Source organism: Mus caroli, unplaced genomic scaffold (assembly GCF_978045245.1).
Source record: "Mus caroli unplaced genomic scaffold, Mus_caroli_1 scaffold_20, whole genome shotgun sequence".
NCBI classification, from domain to species: Eukaryota; Metazoa; Chordata; class Mammalia; order Rodentia; family Muridae; genus Mus; species Mus caroli.
Genome location: NW_028227275.1, coordinates 4,359,249 through 4,380,389, shown reverse-complemented (window position 1 = coordinate 4,380,389; position 21,141 = coordinate 4,359,249). Strand labels below are relative to the sequence as shown.

Below are 21,141 nucleotides of genomic sequence, written 5' to 3'. Positions count from 1 at the left end.
CTGGCTTGTCAGGAGACAGGTCCATCTGTCTGTCTTCTTGGCACCACCAGCCATTCTTTTCTTCAGTGCCTGTGCTGGGAACTAGGATCGGGGCCTGAGTGTAGAACTCTGTGGGGACTTCTTGTGAGGACAGATAGGACAAGCCTAAGCAAGCACACTCGGCATGTCTAAGCGTGCACCTGATTACAGGTACTGTTACTAATTACACTTGATCATTGTTATTAGTCTTAAGGAGTTCTGAGTCAGAGACGTGTATTCTTAGAACACACACGTGTACACATGCACACACACACACACACTTGCGGCTGCACACTCGAACACAACCAAAGTGAACATGTTGTGATACCTTCTCTACTTCTCTGCTCATTCTGTTTCCTTTCCTATGAGGCTGAGCTTGTGAGCAGCACTCAGTGGGGAAATGGTAGCCCTGGGAGTAAGCAGGGCCATGCAGGGGCTGGGCTAGTACCCGAGATGTCAGAGCTGGAACACATCGATAAGAGGGCACTTCAGTGCTTCCCTGGGGAGCTAAGTGGAAGAGCCTCATGTGGGACTTAGCATCCCCAAACCGTGTTACTGGCGATGGTCCCGAGGTGAGAGTCCTCCTTCTGTAAAATGGTGATGAGGCTTGTCATGCCCCTTGTACCCTGTCCTCTAGGCCAGTCTCCTATGGCAGATAGATATATATATATATAACAGACTTGCCAATTGCAGAGGGTTCCTGTATCCATCCATTAGGCTAGGTCATTGTTGCATTTAACAAACCAAAATCGATACATTGTTACTTAGTACAGTCTGCCTTTGCTCAGATTTCCTTAGCTTTTACTTGATATCCTCCTGTTCCCAAAGCCAGAAATTGCCCTCACCGGGGAGTTAGCGGGCCTGTCTCCCCTCACCGGGGAGTTAGTGGGCCTGTCTCCCCTAGGGGTTGTGGCGGGTTCTCTGTTTTCCTTGTGCCCAGTGTGGTTTTTAAAAGCTAACATTATCAGACCACCAGACCCTTTGACTCCATATTTAAACCATCCCAGTGGCTCTCCATGTGGCTGAAAGAAACCCGAGCCCCTTCCACCAGCTTCTGAGTACTTCCTGTCTGGCTGCTGCTCTCGCACACACTGGAAGACTGAGGAAGCTGCCTCCCTGCTAAGAAGCATCCTGCCTGCCAGTTAGCTTCACCTCTCTCCTCCCCAGGGATTCCCTGAGCACCTTGCTAGTCACATCTTGTCTTGCTGTCCCTTTAGCCCCTTCTTTCCCTTGGTGTTGCTGGCTCTATTCCACATTTGTGTTCATTTCCTACCCATATGTCATAAATCACCACTCCATAGATGGCAGGTATCAGCCTATTTGATATAATAGCAGAGCCCTGTGCACAGCGGGCAGGCACTGCGTGATGTAAGGAGGCAGGTGAAAGTACAGCCGCACCTGCTGCAGTTAGGGCCTTCAAAATCCCATATTCTGGGTCCTTCTTTCAAAGATCAAAGGTGAGTGACCTGGCTTCGCATGGCTTCAGAGCTGCGGCCCAAGGTCACCATTTCTAAGCCAGCAAGGATTTAAAAAAAAAAGATGGGGGAGGGAGGCTGAGGTCAAGCAGCTCCCACTGACACGTTAGAATTTATAGTTTCAAGCTTAGAAACTACATTCCCTTCGATGGGGACTACAGCATGGCCACCCCTAGTGGCCATTCTCAGCAGGAAGCTGGGAATGTCATCACGGTAGCCACTTGTATTCATGTCTATATTCTAAGGGAAGGATGAACTGTGATTGTAAGGAGGGTGGATGCTACATGGGCAGTCAGCACACTGGCTGGCTTGGACTCTGTCCATCCCAGAACAGCCCTGCTGTACCAGCCAGATCTAGACAAGGGACCTATTTTGCTTGCTCCTCCAGGCTGCCAGGCGCGGTCACTGGACCTGGTCTTCCTGTTGGATGCCTCTGCCTCCGTGGGACGTGAGAACTTTGCCCAAATGCAGAGCTTCATCAGGAAATGCACCCTCCGGTTTGATGTGAATCCTGATGTGACACAGGTTGGCCTGGTGGTATATGGCAGCCGGGTGCAGACTGCCTTCGGGCTAGACGCCCATCCCACCCGGGCTGCCGTGTTGCGGGCCATGAGCCAGGCTCCCTACCTAGGGGGTGTGGGTTCTGCTGGTACAGCCTTGCTGCACATTGAGGACAAGGTGATGACGGTCCAGAGGGGTGCCCGCCCCGGTGTCCCCAAGGCCGTGGTGATGCTCACAGGCGGGAGTGGGGCAGAAGATGCAGCTGTCCCTGCCCAGAAGCTGAGAGGCAGTGGCATCTCAGTCTTGGTTATGAGCGTGGGAGCCGTCCTCAGGGAGGCAGTACGGAGGCTTGCCGGTCCTCGAGACTCCCTGATCCATGTGGCAGCTTACACGGACCTTCCGTACCATCAGGACATGCTCATCGAGTGGCTATGTAGAGGTGAGTGGGGATAAGCACACGTCTGTTAGGGCCCTCTCGAGACAGGACCTTTGCCTGACCTTCACACGTTACTATAAGGAGGACAGCTCCCTAGTCCCACTTGGCTGTGTGTGAGCTTATGTGCTAAACCCTACAACTCCACAAACTTGTCCAGTGTTACCGACTGTGTGCTAAGCTGTTGCTGCAGGTCCATGGGCCACACTGAGATGTTAACCCAGCCCCACAGACTTTAAGATTGAGCTGAGCTTGCTTAGAACAGGGGCTTTTGGGTCTGACCCAGACCTGGGCACATTCTCCTTTGTAGAAGCCAGGCTGCCAGTCAACCTCTGCAAGCCGAGCCCATGCATGAATGAAGGCACCTGTGTCCTGAAGAATGGCAGTTACCGATGCGAGTGCCGGGGTGGCTGGGAAGGCCCCCACTGTGAGAACCGTGAGTGGATCCCTACTGTTCAAGCACAGATGGGGGTGGTCTCCTTAGTCCTGCTGAGTTCTACAGACTCAGCAAGGGGCAGGTTGGGTCATTCAATCATTTAATTCACTCCCCTATGAAACACTTGGAAGGGTCTTACATATCTCAGACCATTTTTGTTTGGTTTGGTTTGGTTAGAGTAGGAGATACAGGCTGATGGATAAGAGAGAGAATCTGCCCTTATGAAGCTTCCATTTTAGGGAGGAGACAGAGTGAGCAGTGTAACAGTATAGAGCATTAGAATGTTACTATTGCAATACCATTACTATCCAGACTATTAGAATTGTTACATTGGGAGTCATGTGCATTGCAAACAGCCATGACAGTGGGGAGGTGGCCAGTAACAGTGTCACAGGATGTGAGGCCAGAGATGTGGAGATGGGTAGACACATTGTAGCAGCTAGTGGCCATTCTTTCTTGAATATCTCTAGTGACTGAGCAGAACAGCCTGCTGGAGGGGAGTGAGATAATGGGGCTTTGGGAAGAAAGTTGCTTTAAGGAGACACAAGTAACAGACTGGGGCCTCCTTAGATCATGTAGAAATCAAGACAACAAGACATGGCTTTTCAGCCCTTGGTACACACTGGCTTCTAGTGGCCAAGGAGGAGGTGGGGGCAAGTGGGTGGGAAACTGTGATCTGACACCTTTCACTTGGGGATGGACTTGTAGAGTAAAAAGGACACAAAGTAGCTACCGGCTGAGGCGAAGACTCAGACACCCTCAGAATTCACTTTCCTTCCTAGGCATCTTGAGAGGAGATGCCCCCATGGCACGTAGCTTCCACCAAGAGCCTGCAGGAATACAACGGCCAACCCCCTCGCAGCAAGCTCCCAAGCATCTTAGAATCGGAAAGGCCCTGTCCTCAGCCAAGTAAATCTCCTGGGGGCCCTGGAGCATCAGCTTCCAGCTCTGCCACAGGGGACACTGCTTGGGACAGTAGCAGCTGTCACTATGGTGATGTTGGGAATGACTAATGTGTCAGTATTTATCTCCTGTATCCGTTTGTACCTTGCTGAGGTAAGCTGCCTGTCATTTTTCCTGAGGATAAGAGGCAGGCCAGAGAGATCTGATGTCTTGCTTGAGGGTCATCACAGATGCTAGACAGATGTTGGTGAGGCGGTAGCGCTTTGAAGAAGACCCTGTCAGAGCTCACCGCCTGATGATTGGTGCAAAAAAGTGGGTTTCTCCTTTTTCCAAAAGACAGCTCCTGTGGATTTCATTTGCAAAGGGATTACGTGTCATTTGTGACTTTTTCTGGTGACTAGATCTGTGTGTGGGAGAGATCCGGGAAGGTCTCAGACAGCCATTTGACCAATTACTCAGTTTGTGCGTAGGGGAGGGGCATGTCGTGTGAACAGCCGTGTATGATTGGTCTGGGCACTGAGCAACGGCCTCCAGAGGGGCTTCCTTTCAGAGTTGACTCAGGAGAGAGTGGCAGTGAGCGCATTGGCTGCCCTCCTCTTAGTGGTGGCAGTGATGGGCAGAGTTCTCAGACTCAGCAAGGGAGGGATGAGGGGTAGCCCAGGAGGTGTGCTGCTCTGTCTTAATGTGCATCTCACACCCATTCGGTAATGTCTCAAGACAGACTGGTTGGTTGGTTGGTCTTCCATCAGGACTGTATCCGCTGGCAACGAGGATTCTTTGGAATATCTTTGGGAAACTAGGTACCTAACTGCAGCGCTTAACACATCAGTCTCCCCCCCACACACACACCCCCTCCCCACCCTGCCCCTTTCTTGTGCTGTTTGAAGCTGGGTTTTCAGAAGAGGCCATTTGTAGCGCTCTGGGAGATGAGAAGCATTGGTAAGGGCGTGTATCTTTGTGCAGTCAGTGCTGTAAACTCTGTGTTCTGTGTGCCAGGCTGGCTGGCCGAGATGCTACTCCACGTTTGCAGGATGCTCTCCCCGTCTCTGACCCACATTTTCTTCCTTCACATTTACACACTGGGGATGTAAACGTTACGTACTGTTATATTTCAGTCATCGAACCAATATGTAGACATTGTCACAGCAGAACAGTGCTGATGTCTTCGTGGAACACCAGGGCTTCCCAAACACCCGTGCAGCTGTAGTCACAGTACCTTCCTGTAAGCTGTCCTGGTCTGTTATATTCTACTTTACTTTGGGTTGTCAGCACCATGTTCAAGGAGTCAGAATTTGGTCTTGATGGTTTTTAAACATAAAATAAAACATTTATGTTCGGAATGTCCTTAATCGTTTGCCTAGGCAGGCTTCTACCAATCGGTATGGTTCTTTTCTCCTAAGAACTCCTGAGGAGCCTGTTTGACCTCCCGAGGTCTGGCTTTCCACTGTCCGCATGAAATCAGCTTCTGTCGGTGCTGCCTGTGTGTAGAACCTCGTTAGTTACACAGTCAATGCTCTGTCAGGTTGCTGAGTGAAGGAGCCTGAAAGTCTCTTACTAGGCTTCCCTATGTGGCTCTGCCGGTTTTTAGAGTATATATCAGTGTGTAAAAAAAAAAATCAAGACCTTTGCCCCGTGCCATGCCATGAAATACAAGGGAAACTCAAAATACAACGAACATTTTATTTAAAAAAAAAAAATTCTAACTCAGCACTTGATAAAGGTCACCAAGTGTTTATGATACAGGAAATAAATGCCCTGGGATTAGAAAGACAATAATATATGTGTAAAAACATTTAGCCTTCAGAAACCAGTGTTAGGTAACTAGTTCCAAATGCTCAGAAATGGGGCAGGTAACAGATGAAATGTATCCACGTGTGCTAGTGCTGTCCCAGAGAGACAGCACATAAAGACAGCACTGACTGCCAGTCTGACAGACTAGACAGGCTACTCTAATTCACGGCTGTTTTCCTCACAAGGGGACCAGAAATTTAAAACATCTTTACAATGGTAATGAAGAGGTAATTGACCAACTCTTTTCTTTAAAAGTGGCCTGGCCACAGGACCGTCTGTAAACACAGGAATCTTCCCCCTCTATAATACAGCATTGTTTAAAGTTTTCCTGGACTGGGGGGAAGTCCTTAGTGACCCCTAGGGGGTCAGTGCCTTGGCTTGGTTCCCAATATGTCCCTCTTCTACTGATTCCAGGGTTCTAATGTTCTTGAAGACCATCAGAGCCCACCCAACTTGGACAAACATGAAGGCAATGCATGATTTAAACCTCAACATGGCCAAATACAGGATGAAAGATGAGGGGGTCAGGAATTTAGATTTTTCTCATAACCAGAAGCAATGTGGTCAATTTTTTTCACACCTGAAAAATCTTGGTAAAACAGTTGAGTGATGGACGAAATCTTTAAAAAGAAAAGGGAAGGTACATTGTCTCATTGACAGCCAGTAGATTTCGGGACTCCAAAGAGGCCACCGCGCTGCTCCTGCTGGGATCCCTTTGGCTTGAGGAGGAGACAGGGCCTTCTCTTAACCGATGCTGCTCCGTTTGCAGCGAGCGCCTCATCCCTTGCTTGGTCTTGGAAACAGACTCACCTTTCCTCAAAGTTGCCGTTTAAAGAAGACTTGTCCGGAGCAGGATTGTCACCAAGGTCCACAGTCACATAAGAGTCTTTTAGGCAATTCTTGTCTCCTAACTGGCTCCTTTCTTCTCCCATTCCTACAGTACAGACACAAAGCATCCCACCCCACCCCCAAAAGAAAGTTATCCATTAAGAAAAATTACGTCGCTCCAAAGCAGTTACCAGCAGAGCTAGCCTCATCCCTAGGAAGAGCACAGCCGAATGCTGTGATCGAATTAGTAATGTCTGCAGGAGTGAGGCAGTAGAGGCTTATGCAATTAAATGGATTTAATAGTTCATCATTGGGGGAGTGGGTGTCTGACTTTTTCAGCATCTGCACAGGACAGGAACAAAGAGCAGAGCTTGTCAAAGCCAACAAGTCACTCCACTCGAGTTTCTTACTGTACTGAGTTACAGATTAAAGAGCCTTCTCCTTTCGCCCTCAGGGAGAAACTATGTCATGGGGTCAGGTCCTGTTTCTACTTTATGGAGCCTTTTGTCACTGGCTTCTTTGGTTTTGATGGTTGAAAACATTTCAGTCACGGCCTGTCCCTGGAATCTACTCCTGAGTGGTAGGGAGGTCGTGGGTGGGGATGCTCACTGGGAAGAACACTTGGTAAATATAAGCACTTGCCTGGTTAATCAGTGGTAAAGACTGGGCCGGGCCATGGTGGCATTCTGCTGAGAGCATCTCTCTCACTCAGAGCTAGTGCAAAAGCCACAAAGCTTCACCTGCAGCTGAAGAGAGGCCACTCACCTTGGCTTTCTGCAGGACAGTGCCTTTGCCTGTGACCATGACGGAAAGAGGCCTGGTCTTGAGCACAGATGCAGAGTTGACTGGCGTTGAGTCTGGTGGGGGGGTGGGGGTGGCAGCTTTGGGCTGTGGCTGAGAAGGAGAACAAGAACTGGGTCAAATAAAACCCACCTCTACCACCCTGTGCCAGGAGGCCCCGTGTAGAGCTCACAGGCCCTCCAGAACCCAGCCAGCACTCACACGAGGGCTCATGTTGTCCAGGTGCGTGGTATCCACAGTGGTGCCCAGGGTCACGGGCCCAGCCTCTGCCTTCTTCAGGTTGTCCTTCACCTCCATGATGCTGAGCTCAAGGTCCACACGCCTGCTCTCCTCCATCCGGCATTCCTCGTCTATTTTCTTCAGTGTCTGCTCCAGCTTGGCCAGGACCCCCTTATCTGTAGAGAGGATAGAGAACCATGCTGGGTAGAGGAAGGTTTCTCTGGGGTTCAAGAAACAAATTATGACGTGGTAGTCTGAGTGAGAATGACGTCCATGGGCTCCTATGTTTGAATGCTTGGCCTCCAGAGGTGGAACTGTTTGGGAAGGATTAGGAGGTGTGGCCTTGCTGGAGAGGGTGTGGCCTTGCTGGAGGGGGTGTGGCCCGGCTGGAGGGGGTGTGGCCCTGCTGGAGAGAGGGTGTGTCATTCTCGGTTAGAATGCTCTCTGTGCTTTGTGGTTCTGTCTCAACATTTGAGCTCTCAGCTACCTCTCTAGTGCCTGCCTGCTGGCTGACACAATCTCCCCACCCTGACTGTCATGGACTCAACCTCTCCAGAACTGTGAGCCCCACCTTACATCCTTTCTTTTATAAATCACCTTGGCCGTGGTATTTTTGTCCTAAGAATGGAGAAGTCACCAGTGAAACTGCTAACTGAATATATATATTAAAAACCTACTGCCCTGTGCGCATTACACGGGTTCACTTCTGGACAAATGGACTCCATCCCGACAACTGAAAAGTGGACAGACTGTCCCCAAGGCCTTCCTTTGATTGCCATGCCATAGCTTTCCAGGAACCTGTCGGATATGTCCCCAAACCTGTTAGGCTGGTTGTGCTCGCTAGTGCAACTATGTGATTTAAATATCAAATGAGATCCAGGTCAAGTAATTCTGAGAGGCCTCAGAGGTAAGTTGCTAGGAAACCTCCCGTGAGCCTGAGCCGGCTGAGACTGGAAAATCACCTGGAAGGTCTCGACTTTGTGCACTTTAAGACCACAGCCTGGAAATTAAGAAGTGCACTGCAGGCGTGGTTAGCATAGGGGTGACTTGGCAGACCAGTCAGCTGACCCAGATCGTCAACCTAAGTACCTGCTGGTGCCCTTGACCCTGTCCCATGGATCCAGGCAGAGACAGCCTCAGACAGGACCAGAAGAAGAGGGTCATTTCTGAGTGAGGGTGAGGGGACTCAGGCCAAAGGATCCAGAGGTAGATGACAAATCCAGGTTCATTCCCTCTCAAAGCCCGTGTGTGTTGATTGAGACAAAGTTCCACCCTGGCCCTCCATGCAGAGGCCCCCTACCTGTGCATCTCAACAGGGTCTCTTTGAGCTCCCGCTTCTCTTTGCGGAGCTGAGCCAAGTGCCCTCGGATCTCCTCCTTGCTCCTCTCCAGCCTCTCCTTTTCCTCCGTGTACCGCTTCACTTCTGCCTCTGTCCGATTCTTCCCAAGTTTGATCTCTACAGACCAGAGAAGGAACGGCTTGTGTCAGCAGAGATGGGTGAGGGCTGGACCCAGGTGGAGGCATGGAGAACACCCATGCTGGATGCCAGCCCCACAGTGATGGGGTGGGATGTGTCCCTCACTTTTGTTGTTGGGGTGGTCTAGGGCAGGTTCCCTCACCTCTATGAACCCATCCTCTCATGTAAGAGAAGAGGATCGGGCTGACTGGTTATGTCTAAAGCACTAAGCCTGGATCTAGTCCATATACCTGCACTGGTTACTCTCAGCTTCTCCTTCACAGGTGGGCTGGCAGCGATGGGGGCAGAAGCCATGGTGTCCGGGCAGTTGGCTGGAAAGGAGATTCTCTGCTGCTCGGCCTGTAGCTTAACCATGGTGATTCTCGGGATGGGCTCGATAGGCTCTGAAGACTCCTGAACCTCTGGCTGCCTCTGCCAAGACAAATCATACACTGCTCTATGACTGCAGGGTTTGGTGAGGTGGCTGGGTACCGTTGCTGGGATGGCTTGTACCTGCTGCTCCTCTGGGTCTCCTGGAGACTCTGTGTGGGGCTCCTCTGGGGTGGCGCCTGGCTTTGGGTCTACTGTGAGGGTCTCAGCTACATCGTCCTGATGTGGCACTGCTGGGAGAGAGGCCTGCGCCTGAACCTCACTGCTACTGTGCAGGAAGGACTTGACCGGTGTGAGATCCAGGTATACTCTGTCTAGCTCACTACCACTGTTAGCATCGTCAGCAGGGGCGGCGTCCTCGGCAGGCTCCACCTACAGGAAAAAGTCAGGGGTGTTTACTACCTCATTCCCTTGGCTGTAAGGGACCCAGCCTCAGGATTGCCTGTCCCCTCTCATGCTGCAGTTTCTGTGTTGCCTCCTCCCTTCCTGAGGAACCCTCTGTGGGGTCCTGGATGGGATGTCAGAGCCCAGAGGCAGAAGGCTCAGAACACAGCATTCTGTGTAAGGAAGGAAGTGACGGGGGGGGGGGGGGGGTCAGGATTGAGGGAGATACAACTACTTCGTTCCAGAACCAGGAGGACCCTGCCACCAGCATGCTCGGCCCGCCTCAGCTACCCACCATCTATTCTCCACACCCAGCACCGATCAGAGCAAATAACCAGGTATTGTCTTCTAGATAGGTCTCCAGTTAGGTGAGTCTCATGCACACAGCCCTATGCACAAAAGGTGGCCCGGTAGGTGACTGGGAACTGCTGGTCTTGGGGACAGTCTGACTGTCTGTGATCATACCCCCTCACCTCCAACCCCATCCCCACCCCCACCCCCGGTCCAAGTGCTCACCACGGCTATCAGCTCTGATACCTCCACGTCGTCATACAGATCGTCCTGGCAATCCCGGCTGGGCAGGCCATCGATGTATGTGTTGGGCTCTGAGAACTTTCTCTGCATCAGTCTGTAAGACATATGTGGGTGAAAAATGCGTCCAGGTCCCCATTAGAATCCCAGCCACCTCAAAGAATGCAGACTCAAAGCCCTGGGCTACATAGACCTGAGATAAATGCCTGTCTCCTCCCAGCCGGGGCCATCTTGTTTGTTCAGAACTCTTGGGTCTAGATTTCCCCTCCAGAGAAAAAAAGCTTCCCTAAGCTAAGTCCCTCCTCAGAGTCCTCCAGTCATCTTCTAAGGGTTCTTCCCTTTCATTAGAGCACCAGCCACAAGATTCCAGAGCATGTCACCCCCACGGTGCACCTGGGGCACCTCAGATAAGATGCATCCCCATTTTGCACATTAGGGAACAGGCCGCATTTCAGGGACCAAGCTGGCTCCTGACTGGCAGCACCTCTTTATCCAAGACACTCCTGCCCAAGCCTGTCTGCTCATCTATAAAGTGAAAGCACCTACCTTGCCCTGAATATCCCAGAGTGCACTGGAGACCCAGTGAGGAATCCAGGGGAAGTCATGGAGCTAGAGAGCATCTAATGGTAACAGACCCTGTGGCTAAGCTCTGCTCTGGGTCTCCATAGGATGGGCCATGTGGCTTCAGGGCCCCTGCTTTGCACTCCCCTACTGCAGAAACAAGCAGGACTCGACTGACCCTGAGCTCCCAGTGGGCATGCTGCCCTACTACCCACCAGGTCTAGAAGCAAGGCTGGATTAAAAGACACGCAAGGAAAGGCCTCTTCTTACTCACAAGAGAGAGGTTTTGGCCGCACTCACAATACAGGAAACCCTCTCAGCATCCACATAGTCGTAGGTGAGCTCTTCCGGGTCTGTCTTGGAGCCCGACTCTGAGAGCAGGAGGCCTAGCCAGTGGCCCATCTCCTCTGAAGACTTGGCCTAGGAAGACATGCAAAGTCACGAATAAGGAAGGCATGCTATCCTGGCCAATCCCTCCCTCTAGGCCAGGATAGCTCACTCTGGTCCCTGCCATCAAGTATGAGACCTGTTCAGGGCACCCTCAGTTTTACCAGCACATTGTGTCCCTGAGCGAACCTAAATAGCATTTTCTGGCAGTGGCACCTCCTTTTTGTCACCATAGTGACACCTCAGTGACACTCCAGACATCGGTGGGGAGCATCACACGAGACTGTAGACGTGAGTTTCTAGAAGCTAATAGTTACATTCTCAAGGTTAAAAAAAAAAAAAAAAAGATTATCAAGCACTATTGATCAGGAGGTGCTAAAACTGTTGGTTTCTGAATAACTGTATACATTGGAGGTAGACTCTTCCATAGACAGTAACTGTCACTTTTATCATCTTAACCCATGCATGGGAGAGTGCTGAGACACTTCCATGTTCAGATTTTATTTTATGACACCAATAAAGTTGAAGAATCTGAAAGACCTAATACAAGAAGAGTGCCAGCCTGGTCTACATAGTTGAGTTCCAGGATAGCCAGAGCTAAACAGTGAAACCCTGTCTCGGAAAACCAAAAAAAAAATACAAGAAGAGCAAGAAGTCCTCATTACTGAGTCCCAGCAAATCTGGTGTTTCCTTTTGGGCGGGGAGGGTGCATCCCAATCAACTGTAGACACTAAGTGTCAATATCATGTCTTGTCTTTATGACAAGAAAATAGAATTGTATAAAAGCCATAGGCTTATTTTCATGAGCAAAACTAGCTACCCCTCTGGCCCAGGCCGCTCAGTCCTACCATCCTTCTGAAGATACAGCTACAAACCAAACTCAACTTTCGGTTGGTGCTGCACTCGTCCTCAGTTTCTTATTGACTGGATTTGGAAATACCTAGGAGACACACCTCTGGGCAGGTTTGGTTGTTGGTTTGTTTGTTTGTTCCTCTGTGTAGCCCTGGCTGTCCTGGAACTTACTCTGTAGACCACGCTGTCCTCGAACTAATAGAGATCCTCCTGCCTCTACCTCCCAAGTGCCGGGATTAAAGGTGTACACCACCACTGCTGTCCTCGAACTAATAGAGATCCTCCTGCCTCTACCTCCCAAGTGCCGGGATTAAAGGTGTACACCACCACTGCCCAGTCCCTGGGCATGTTGGTGAGGATGTTTCCATATAGATTTAAATGAAGAGAGGAAAAGCCCCCAGAACCATCCGACAGACCCCGGGCCTGTGCTGAATGAGAAACTGAATGAGAAACTGAATGAGAAAGAGCGCCAAGCTGAGGCCAGCATGCACCTGTTTCCTGACTGTGGATACAAGATGTCCAGCTGCCTGGAAACTGTTACCATGCCTTCCTCTGTCGGAGGGTGGGCTGTGTGTATTTCTTAAAGCCAAGGGCCAAGCCAGTTTCTCCTCTGAGTTATTTTCTGTCTGGCACTTATTCACAGCCACAAGAAAAAGAATACAGATTTCTTTTCTCCTTTGATTTCCAATTGGATTTCTCAGTACTGCTTTTTAGAGACCTCTTCTAGGCCACCACTCCTACACTGGGCAAGTACAGCAGCTTCCTGGTGGTCTAGGTCACCTTCACCGTGCCTTAGTCCTTCCCTGAAACTGTAACTAAACAACTAGTTGTGTCACCAAATGTCATCACACTGCCAAAATAGAAAATAAGTTCTGTGAAGACAGACACAAGATTTCTTCCTCATCCAAGGAGTAAATGTTGGCTAATGGTAAGGAGTGGATTGACCTGTCTCTGTGAGGCCATTGTTGGTGTGGACGGTTTAGTCACTAGGGGGCAGCACTGAAGCAGACTTGGAAGGCCGGTGGCTAAAGTCCTCAGTGGACAGGAGTTAATGAGCAAGTGCTTACTCGTGTGTAGGACCTCAGCCCCGCCTGTGGGGTTCCTAGCAAGCTTGTATTATGTCATCTCTTGTTTTTGTAACTTTAACAGTGCATGAAACCAAAAGGCAGGGAGAGGCCGAAATGTAATTGTATCGCAGAGCAAGTCCTGATCTCAGATAAATTCCAGCAGCCCTCATTTCTGTGAACCGGGCCTCTGGGTTTTTGTGGCTGGTAACATACACAGTAAATAGCATGCCTTTTGAGTTTCAGACTCTGCTCTGGCACCATAGGGGCTAAAAGTACTCCCGGAGTGCCCTGTACAGAAAGAAGCCTGTGGTCCCACCCCTGTGACAAAGCCACCCATCCTGAGGTCTGAACAAGAATGGACATTTTTTTAAAAAGCATAAACAACTGTAGGTAGTGGAGGTAAAAGCCGCTGGTTCTCTCTCAGTGGGATCATGGTCCTCAGTACTTCAGTTGACAGCCAAGAGACTGCCCGCCCTTGGATGTTCGTCCTTCCTGCCTGCCCCATAGTCAGTGTACCTCAAGCTTGGCTAGCTCCTCGCCATTGTGAAGAATACGGAAGGAATACAGGTGGTCGGGGCTAGGATCTGGAAGCACGTCACAGCCCACCAGGCTGAGGGGCTGTTGGGCCACCTTGCTCCGGTTCCGGTCCTGGTAGAAGTGCAGGTGGCTGTCTCTAACGAAGCACCAGCGTGACTTCCACTGACTGTTCACCAGCACATTCAGGTAGCCTGCAGAAGGACATGCAGAGAGGAGGAGGAGGAGGTCACAGGAGACATGCATCCGCAGAGAACAACTCTTCTAGCAGGGGACACTCTTCAGCAGGGATGTGGCTCCAGGGGGACCTAGAAGACCACAGGGTCTAGGAGTGGCACTACCACTGGGTCTCTTTGGGTGTCACCCATTTCAGAACCTGTCATATGTCATCGCAGAGATGACATCTGTCAATCTCAAAGTATATTATTTTCTTCCTGGCACTCCAGGGCAGGGCAGTATAGCTATCCCAGTTCTTGGCAAAAGTATGGCTGGAGGAAAGTGGGCTTTGTCCTCTATTAGCCTGGGACTGGTGAGTATTTGTACAGCATACGGGTCCTCTACCAGACCTTACCTCCAGGCCTCTCGGTTCCAGCAGGCAACCCCCTACGTCTGGTCTCAAGTCAAATCTCCTGCTTCAAGTTTTCTCACTTCCCTGATACATGGTCCAGACATTACCCACAATGCCCAACCCTCCTCTTTCCTCCTGAGCAGGTGCGTCTATGTCTTCTCTAGCCCTGACTCAGTTTACCTGATGTTAGAACATGTAAGGCCTACTGCAGCAAAGCTCTGCTTCAGTGCCAACCTCCTCTGCTGGACACATGTGCCTTTCCAGGACCTAGGACTGGAGCTTTTAGCCTTTTGACTGGGGACCCCATTTTCCCCCTGTAGCACCCAGAAGCTATAGCACCAGGGTATACCCAGGATACATCCTTTCTCATTCATGGATGGTTCAGCTTCTCCACGTTTATTGAACTACTGCCATACACCAATGCAGCCTTGTCCCCAGGCAATGAAGATGAGTAAAACCTGGCCTCTAGGCTTCCTGCACACCTAGAGGAGATGTGTAATGGGCTGTCTCCTCTCTGAGCCTAACCTTCTCAAATACACAGGCTTATGAAGTAGAGCTGCTCAGTTCTAAGTGATTGGCAGCATCTCTGAGTCCTCGGCAGCTAAGTAGGCCGTGAAGCAGACTAGACAGCCCCATACAGAGCTGGTCTCCTGATAGACAGTGGGGCTCACATACATTTCTACACCACATTGAAAAGACATCAAAGCTGAGGATCCAGAGATCAGAAGCTAAAGTCCAAACAGATGCTCCTGTGCCTATCACAGCCCCAGAGACGAGAGACATTTAGATCAGGTGAAGTGAGAGCTAAGTCCCTGCGTGCCTGTTCTCACTGTCACAGCCTCCGGGGAGGAGACTATGCATGAAGATAAAACAGTTCCATGAGCAATCCGGTCACATCCCAGTGTGCACTAGGACCAGTCTCCCAGGCTGTACACTCTGCTTCCTGAGGCAGCAGTGACAGGCAGAAGTAGGCCACACCCTAGCCTGGGAAGCAGAAGGCTCCAAAGGAAAGCCTTGTCTTCTACCCTGCCTTCCTCAAGCAACAGGAGAACCAGGGGCTCAGGAGAGAGCCCGGGAATGGGGTCGAGAAAAAGGCCCAGAGGTGAGCAAGGTAGAGGTGGGGGGTGGCTTCCAGGCCCAGGGAGGACTGCAGCCCAAGGTCCAACCTTGGAATTAAGATTTTCCATACCAGGATATTTTCTAGGCCTGGCCTGTCTCCCTCCTGACCTCAGTTCCTTCAAGTATGAGTGAGAGGAGGGATGCCCCGTGAGAATCTACCTGCACCTACACCCGCCCTCAGAACCTGCTGCCCAGGCTTCCCGTCGCCCCCTACCCGGTCTCACCTGTCCCTGTCTCAGAGGTTTTTCCTCCAGCTCTAACACGTGTACCTACTCAGTCCCATCTACCCTCCAAGGTCAGGGCCATAAAGCCACCTCTGATCATGGGGTAAGAAAGGTTCTCCATGCACAAATCCTAATAGCCATGAGGACAGTCAATCCCGTTTGTGCAGGTGCAGGACTGTGCCTTCCACCCACCTGTTCCAGCACCGCCTGCCCCACACCACGGAAGAAACGGTACACTTAAGAGAACAGTGATACCAACAACCACTTATCCCTCGCTTCCTCCAAGGACCCAACACTGTAGCAGGACAGAACCTGGCAAAGCATAAAGAACCACCCAAGGCAGGGACAAACCCAAACCCCAGTTCTGTGTGCTCTCCAGCCTCATATTCCTCTGCCTTTGCTAGGGCTTGACACACAGGGAAGAAGCCCAGGGTTCCCGTGATCGCTTCGGGTCTTACTGGATGTCTCTAGGGATCTCTCCGGGGGCTCCAGCGAGGTAGATTTCTTCCTGCCCAGGTTCATAAGGTTGCTCAGCTTGAGGCCAGCAGAGCATTTCTTCTTGACTGTTAAGATGAGAGAGAAAGCTCTCAATGTTGGACAGAGTCTACCCACATGTAGACTCACCCCCCACCTACACACATGTGTACAGGTACACACATGCACATATACATACATCTCCCCCCACATGAGGATTGGCGGGCCAAATCAGCTATTCCCAAAGTCATACACTCAAGGGGATACACAGGCAATCTCAGTGTAGGTGAATGCTGGGATATTCATAAATCATGTGGCCTCAAAGAGATTTGAGACAGGACTGGGAAAGAAGGGCTTGAAGGATGTTCTCTTCCCTAGCCTGTGGCAAAACTGAACTGAACTCTTTTTGTTCGGTTGAAAGTTATGTTAGAATCAGCTACCTCTCATCCCCCCCCCCCCCGCCCCCCAATTAGGGTTGAGCCAGACAGCCATGGCTCACACCCTACAATAGTATTGCGCTCTCAATCATGAGGTAGAGGGCCATAGCCTGGTTACCATCTTTGGTCTCTGGGATCTCAGGGTGGCCATTGATGGTGATCCCATACTCCGCTGCTGACAGGTACTTCTCAGCTATGTCTGGCTGTGGACAACAAAAAAACGGACAGGGATCACCTTCCGGGACACCCAACCAAGCCTCTACCAGGCAGAATCAAGGTCACTGGGCAAGCTTTCTTTTGGGGCTCTCCAGAGCACCTACCATCTCCTTCCTGAGATCCACATGCCCCCACCCTCAGAGCACCTTCCCTACCATCCTGCTTGCAAGTGCTCCAAATGGCTGTTGGAGCTGATACGACAGTAGGTCCATGGGTGATAGAAAGCTGCACCTGCAGGAGGGATCCTAGTCCTCACCTAGTGGGACAGGAGTGCAATCTCATTCCTATTGGCAGCTGGACAATGGGCAAGACCCTAAAGATGTTGTCCTTTCCTTAGTACCCGTGGCTGGGCTGAGGGGGTTGCCACGTGGCCTCCAGCCTTTTAGAGAATAAAGGATCGCCCCCCCCCCCTCCTTGTTTAATCATTCTATGAGTCCTCTTGCTTTCTGCCTTGGCAGTGCTGGGGACACAGATAAGATACCATGCCCCTGTTATTGCTATGCCTATGCCCAGGCTTCCTGTTTGCTGACACTTGGTAATTAGGAAGGGTGACCCACAGGTGTAGATCCTTAACAACCCCAAGCTCCCCATAGCTCTGAGCCAGCAAACTCCCTGGAGCCATCTGTGGGGATCTGCATCAGGATTGCTCCACCTGGAGGCTTGGGACTCTAGGGTAAGAGAGCCAGCCTTGTAAAATACATCTCCAGGGCAAGAATATGGAGTAATTCGTTCTATACAAGAATATAGAGGGTAGCCACGATGCAGGATCAGCCTAGGCTCCATCCACGGGTGACTGAGGAAAACGTGGGGCATAAACACTACGGAGTTTTATTCCAGCATGAAGAGAATGAAAGCAAGTCATCTGCAGGAAGAGCAGAGGTCGGCACATGGAGAAAACAAGTCAGACTCATGAAGACAAACACTGCATGGACCCCTCAGTTTTACACAGTTACATAATTTGTATGTGACATGCATAAGGGGGAACAGGAGAGTGGAGGGGACCAGCGGGATGGTGAGGAGTGATACACTGTGTGCAAAATCAATACTATGTATGCAAATGTCTTTTGGAACCCATTGCTACACCCAGTGAACTTAGTTCCCTAAAGGTTTATATATATGAAAAAGAACACGGGGCAAAGTGAGTTTTGTTTCAATAACATTTCCCCGCTAAGTAAGACAACAGTTAGGTCTGGGACCCTTCCATCCATTTTCCTGACAAGCTCACTTCCTGCTTACCCAAGCGTTGTGTGTTTCTTATTTAATTGGGCTGAAGGACAAGAACGAGGCTTTCAATTTTACACTTCCATGTTTTACCAAGAAGATACAGAATTGGCCCCTCCCTCTGGACAGTGGGAGCCTTACTTTCTGACAGTTCAGGCGCTGGGCATCTGCTGTGTACTGGTTTCCCTCTGAGGCTCCTTCAGAAGGCAGGCCACTCACCTCCTGGATGACCTGGACCAAAGAAGCACTGTGAGTTGAGGCCAGGTCTTTGCATGGCCTTGCTGCCCAGCCCCACAGCAGGGGAGACAGAACCTCAGAACCAAAATCCCTGTACCCTAGTCCAAGCCTGCAAGTGTTCCAAGGACAGTTACCCATTTCTATGCTTCCCTGCAGGACCCCCCCCCCAATATCTGGGGGTGTTCAGGAGTCTCTATATCAAGGCCCATAGATGGCAAAGCAGCCATCCCTGGCTCTGTCAGCCACCTTTCTGCCACCATGAGGGCAGGGATGCTGTCCTGTGGTGAGCATACACTTGCTGGGTGCTTGCCTGACTTTCCAGGGCTGTGGGCTCACTATGGAGTCTCCACAGCATATGGAAACAGGCTTGGATACTGCTTTGATCTGATGCAAACTCTGCACACTTGCTGTTCACCAGCCACCAGCCACAGGCCATCTCACCTGCTCTAGAAAGGACCTGTTCTACTGGTACTTGGTGCGGAGCCTGAGGACACTCAGGTCAGGGGTGGCTCTGACCTCACTAAGCATCTATGCAACTCTCTTCTGAGCCCAGAGCCACCTGGAGGATTCCCAGAGGAAGAAAAGAGTGAGGGACGACAGACAGGTGTGTGTGTGTGTGTGTGTGTGTGTGTTCACGTGTGAGTGTACTTCAAGGCCCCTCCATTTTTTCAGTCTGTACCTACAACAGTTTGTGGAAGTAACTTTGAAATCAGAGGCGACAAAGAACAACAGGAAGAGTGGCTCTGAGGAAGGGGAAGGAAGGTACTTCTCACTTCCCAGATGGCCCACAGCTAGGGACTCAGATCCATGAAGAATACGTAACATTTCAGACAGGCTCTGGAATCAGAAGCCCAGCTATGTGACTTCAGTCTGTTCTCAGTCACTGTATCGATGGCTATGGGGACTCAGTGTGGAGGACTCAGTTCAGGACAGGTGCCTTCACTCCTGTCCTTATTAACTTACACATGGAGGTCCTGCCTGGGGAGGGAGCTGACCAATCTTGCCCTGCTACAGGGGTGGGCAGCTTCTCAGAGCCAGAGCTACCTCAGCATTCATCTGACCAGGGATCAAAAGGATTTCTCTGTGCAGCCTAGACACAGATCTGGTGTCTGTTGAATAGCGCTCTTGTCTTTGAAACCTCCAGCAAGAGTTGTGGTGCCAGGGAGAGAAGATGAGGGAAGGATAGGTAGGTTTGAGCAGACTGGAGAACAGTTTTGGGAACTATAAATAGGACCAGTGAGCATGTGCATGTCTCTGTACAAGCACATGTTCATAAACATGTGTGCAGTGTGCACCCTTGTGAGTGCCTGTATGAACTTAGTAGCTTGAGGATGGGCAGGGCTGTCGGAAACCGAAAGGGAGAGCAGAGCAGAGAAGGGGCTCAACCTGCAACTCTGCCTTGGGTCCTAGAAATGCTGCAGACCCAGCCCAGCCCTTTGCATTCTGTCGGCCTCAGCGCTGCCTAAGTGTCCTGTAGTTGGCATGCACTAGGCCTGAGGCTGAGCACTTTGCATGCATTAAAAAACCAACATGAGGGCTAGAGAGATGGCTCAGTAATTAAGAGTACTGACTGCTCTTCCAAAGGTCCTGAGTTCAAATCCCAGCAACTACATGGTGGCTCACAACCATCTGTAATGAGATCTGATGCCCTCTTCTGGAGTGTCTGAAGACAACTACAGTGTACTTATATATAATAAATAAATAAATCTAAGAATGTTTAAAAAATACCAACATGAGATCACTTCACATATACATGTATGAGTGTGTGTATGCATGCGCATACATACATATATCATATATGCATGTATTATACATATGCATGCATTCATACATACACATATAGCATACATCATATATGCATTATACATATGCATGCATGAATATATACATACATCATACATACACATATACATGCTCATATATACACATATACATGTATAATATATACATATGCATGCATACATGCATCATATAGATATACATCTATGTATGTACACACACATACTACATATATATGCATGCATATATACATGTATACCTGCATGCTAGGCTTGACCCTTCAGGGTCAAATAATCAATCAGGAATCCTCCAAACTGCACATCTTTCTGGACAATGACCCCTTCTGTTCTACATGATAGTCTACAAACCACCTGAAAAGTCTTCAGAAAGGACTGAAGCACTGCTCAGGCCCTCCTAGGAGACTGGCTTGGCCAAACTTTTCTAAACATTTAGTGGTTTCACAGAAACAGCCTGTCGGCTTCAAATCTAAGGTATTCAGCACATGGGGTGACCAGTACCCCTCATTTTCAGTCATATTTTAATGGGTCCCTTCAGGGTCTTTTCTGGCAGGCTAGGCTTAATCAGGAGAGGTGAGGTAGCAGACACAATGCCACAAACAGCCACGATGGTTGACCAGGTGGCAGGAAGGAAAGAGCGTGTGGCTCTGGCTCTCACTGGGATCATCAGGGCTCTGGAGGGCTTTGAGACCTTGCTGAACCGAGTCTTTTCTTGCTTCAGACAGTGTGCTTTCTGGACCTGCTATGCTCAACATCTTTAATTAGGCAGGGAGCCCCTCTCCAGGTGCTCCCTCATCACAGCTAGACTACACAGTAGCAGAGGTGTTCAGATACATCTCAAGTGGCAGGGCCCAGTGCCATGAAGACTGTCCTAAATCCAGCTGCGATTCATTTGCCAGGTGACACTGCCTCTGTCCTCTGAGCCTTAATCTCCAATCTCATAAAACAGACTCCCCAAAACTGCCCAACTCCTTCCAGGGTTAAATCTGCTTGAAGGCCAAAGTCCATGTGGGTATCACAGATGCAGCAAATATCGACTTTATCATGGGAGAATGTGATGCCTCTTCAGAAGAAGACAGCAAAGAGATTCCAACTACATACCCCACAGCCCTGGCTTCCAAGAATTCAGACCGAGCAACCAAGTGTGGTGTCTGGTCCGTGACACCATTGCCAATACCCAGAACGCTAGAAGCTCTGAGCACCTGAAAGGGCCCTTTCTACTCCCGACCACATCATCCGACCCTTTAGAAGAAGCTGGGAGGCAGAACTCCAGGGGCCCTTC

The 21,141-nt window shown here is 50.3% G+C and overlaps 2 protein-coding genes across 3 annotated transcripts in view; one reads left to right on the top strand and one right to left on the bottom strand.

Moving 5' to 3' along the window:
* Positions 1-5,217, top strand: part of Vwa2 (von Willebrand factor A domain containing 2) — a 39,696-nt gene extending 34,479 nt beyond the window's left edge. For both annotated transcript variants that reach the window (XM_021152258.3, XM_085834265.1), the window contains 3 exons: positions 1,882-2,433; positions 2,738-2,863; positions 3,646-5,217. In XM_021152258.3, the coding sequence (XP_021007917.1) occupies positions 1,882-2,433; positions 2,738-2,863; positions 3,646-3,776 (809 nt within the window). In that variant the 3' untranslated portion in view covers positions 3,777-5,217. The remainder of the gene's footprint in view (positions 1-1,881; positions 2,434-2,737; positions 2,864-3,645) is intronic.
* A 189-nt stretch (positions 5,218-5,406) lies between these two features.
* Positions 5,407-21,141, bottom strand: part of Afap1l2 (actin filament associated protein 1 like 2) — a 95,201-nt gene continuing 79,466 nt past the window's right edge. Inside the window, exons 8-19 of the mRNA XM_021151564.3 lie at positions 17,968-18,057; positions 16,508-16,592; positions 15,937-16,041; positions 13,550-13,761; positions 11,002-11,147; positions 10,152-10,263; positions 9,375-9,623; positions 9,113-9,293; positions 8,706-8,861; positions 7,388-7,581; positions 7,151-7,279; positions 5,407-6,491 (exon numbers count right to left, since the gene is read on the bottom strand). Coding sequence (XP_021007223.1) covers positions 6,465-6,491; positions 7,151-7,279; positions 7,388-7,581; positions 8,706-8,861; positions 9,113-9,293; positions 9,375-9,623; positions 10,152-10,263; positions 11,002-11,147; positions 13,550-13,761; positions 15,937-16,041; positions 16,508-16,592; positions 17,968-18,057 — 1,686 coding nt within the window. The 3' untranslated portion in view covers positions 5,407-6,464. The remainder of the gene's footprint in view (positions 6,492-7,150; positions 7,280-7,387; positions 7,582-8,705; positions 8,862-9,112; positions 9,294-9,374; positions 9,624-10,151; positions 10,264-11,001; positions 11,148-13,549; positions 13,762-15,936; positions 16,042-16,507; positions 16,593-17,967; positions 18,058-21,141) is intronic.